This window comes from Limulus polyphemus, unplaced genomic scaffold (assembly GCF_000517525.1).
Source record: "Limulus polyphemus unplaced genomic scaffold, Limulus_polyphemus-2.1.2 Scaffold667, whole genome shotgun sequence".
Lineage (NCBI taxonomy): Eukaryota > Metazoa > Arthropoda > Merostomata > Xiphosura > Limulidae > Limulus > Limulus polyphemus.
In genome coordinates this window covers 1-2,307 of record NW_013666277.1, presented here as the reverse complement: position 1 = coordinate 2,307, position 2,307 = coordinate 1, and the positions used below count along the sequence as shown (strand labels likewise).

Genomic DNA, 2,307 nt, shown 5'->3' with positions numbered 1-2,307 from the left:
TTCTAACATATATGTTAGAATATAATTAAAGTAAATATGTATGGTGTTGCTTTTTAACTTTGTTATTACCATTTTTAATGAAATAATTTCTTTCATGTGTTTTTAGATGTGTGTTTGATTTTTGAAATGTTTCAGTTTGCATTTCTTTATGTCCAAGACTTTATATATATATATATATATATAATGTGTGTGTGTGTAAAACTTAAATTACTTATTCATTAAATTGCAGTATTGGCTTTTATTTGCATGACTGTAAATTAATGACAATTAAGGTTTTACAAAAAATAAATCCAGAATGGTTTGTTTTCAAGCTTCATGTACTGTAATGGAATCTTCATGTTACTCTAGTGATATATATATGCTAATGATGTTTTTATGACCACTTTCTCTAGGTATTATGGTGGAAATGAATTTATTGACCAGGTGGAGTTACTGTGCCAAAGAAGAGCCCTTAAAGTGTATGGATTGGATCCAGAGAAGTGGGGAGTTAATGTTCAACCGTATTCTGGCTCGCCGGCTAACTTTGCAGTTTATACAGCTCTTGTAGAACCCCATGGAAGAATTATGGGGCTGGATCTTCCTGATGGGGGTCATCTCACTCATGGGTATATGACAGACAAGAAAAAAATTTCTGCTACATCGATCTTTTTTGAATCTATGCCTTACAAAGTTGATCCCAACACAGGACTCATTGACTACAATAGATTACAAGAAAATGCCAAGCTCTTTAAACCCAAACTTATCATTGCAGGTAGAAATGAATCACATGAATAATAACTGATAATTATTTTTCTGGTCTATTCCATTTTAAAATTACAGAATGAAACTAGTTTTTATTGAAATGTATATGTGACATGGTTTGGTCAAGATGCCATTTTTAAACAGTAATATACGGTACGTGACTTTCCGTAGTTAAGGGTTATAACTAAACTCAATCTAAACACTTGTACTATATGTAGGAAATGTACTAAAAGGGACCTCACCAATTAGTAGCTAATTTAAAGTACTTGTTTTTTGTAGGTATAAGTTGTTATCCTCGTGATCTTGATTACAAAAGGTTCAGAGAAATAGCTGATGAAAACAAGGCCGTTCTTATGGCTGATATGGCACATGTAAGTGGCCTTGTTGCAGCCAAGGTTGCTCCTAATCCATTCGAATACTGCGATGTAGTAACAACCACAACCCATAAAACATTGAGAGGACCTAGAGCCGGCATTATCTTTTACCGGAAAGGTGAGGTTATAAAACTTATAAATGTGTATATAAATCTTGACAATATGTTAAGTTTAAAAAACTTGCAGGACATAGTCCAGTGTCTTCAAAAGAGTATGGCCTAAAATTTATATTTTTAGTTTTAAAAGTATGTTTTATGCAGACAAAGTAAATAAATAAATTGATCTTAATCGATGATTTTGAGAATACAGCTTTTTGGTGAAAAAATGTAATGTTTATTTTGTTTCTTTTAAACAGAATTTGTTAATACATGTTAAATTGCTGCTTAATTTTGCAATTAAAATATTAGTTTTAAATTGTAGAAATGGGTGATATAAACATTATTACAGAACACATATGTAAAAACTCTGACCTTGTGAAGCCAGAGTCTCATAACCTATGACATTTCAGTTGCAAAAACTGATATTCCTTCACCAATACCAGAGCAAACAATGGGCTGTCCATGTTTTTCACTTTATGTGGTGTATATTCTATAAAAACTCTGTCTTTCTCTCAGTTAGAAAGCATGTCCTTATAACTATTACTGTTAGGAACCAAACTGTATGTAGTTTTTACCTGCATGAAGAAGACACAAACTCTTAATGGCATCTAAACTAATCACTGCAAACCATAAACCTCAAGTTGTTGGAAAATCTGGACTCTGATATGATTATATTTGTGTACATAATTAAATATACACAAATGATTTAAATGTGTGTAACAGAAAACATGCTCTTGTAAGCTGAACTTTGTATGTTATTAATCAGTGTAAGCTTGCAGTACTTAATCTACTGTTCAACACCTAGCTTGGAAGTCAGTGTTACCATCAGTTATGATTTCTCTGCATGGAAAAGAATGATTATATGATTATATTTGTGTACATAATTAAATATACACAAATGATTTAAATGTGTGTAACAGAAAACATGCTCTTGTAAGCTGAACTTTGTATGTTATTAATCAGTGTAAGCTTGCAGTACTTAATCTACTGTTCAACACCTAGCTTGGAAGTAAGTGTTACCATCAGTTATGATTTCTCTGCATGGAAAAGAATGATTATATGATTATATTTGTGTACATAATTAAATATACACA

At 31.4% G+C, this 2,307-nt stretch overlaps 1 protein-coding gene across 1 annotated transcript in view; it reads left to right on the top strand.

Moving 5' to 3' along the window:
- LOC106459831 (serine hydroxymethyltransferase, cytosolic-like) overlaps positions 1-1,258 on the top strand; it is a gene marked incomplete at its 3' end in the record, with an annotated part of 5,720 nt that extends 4,462 nt beyond the window's left edge. The window contains exons 3-4 of the mRNA XM_022386380.1: positions 393-751; positions 1,021-1,258. Coding sequence (XP_022242088.1) covers positions 393-751; positions 1,021-1,258 — 597 coding nt within the window. The remainder of the gene's footprint in view (positions 1-392; positions 752-1,020) is intronic.
- Between the last annotated feature and the right edge of the window lie 1,049 nt (positions 1,259-2,307).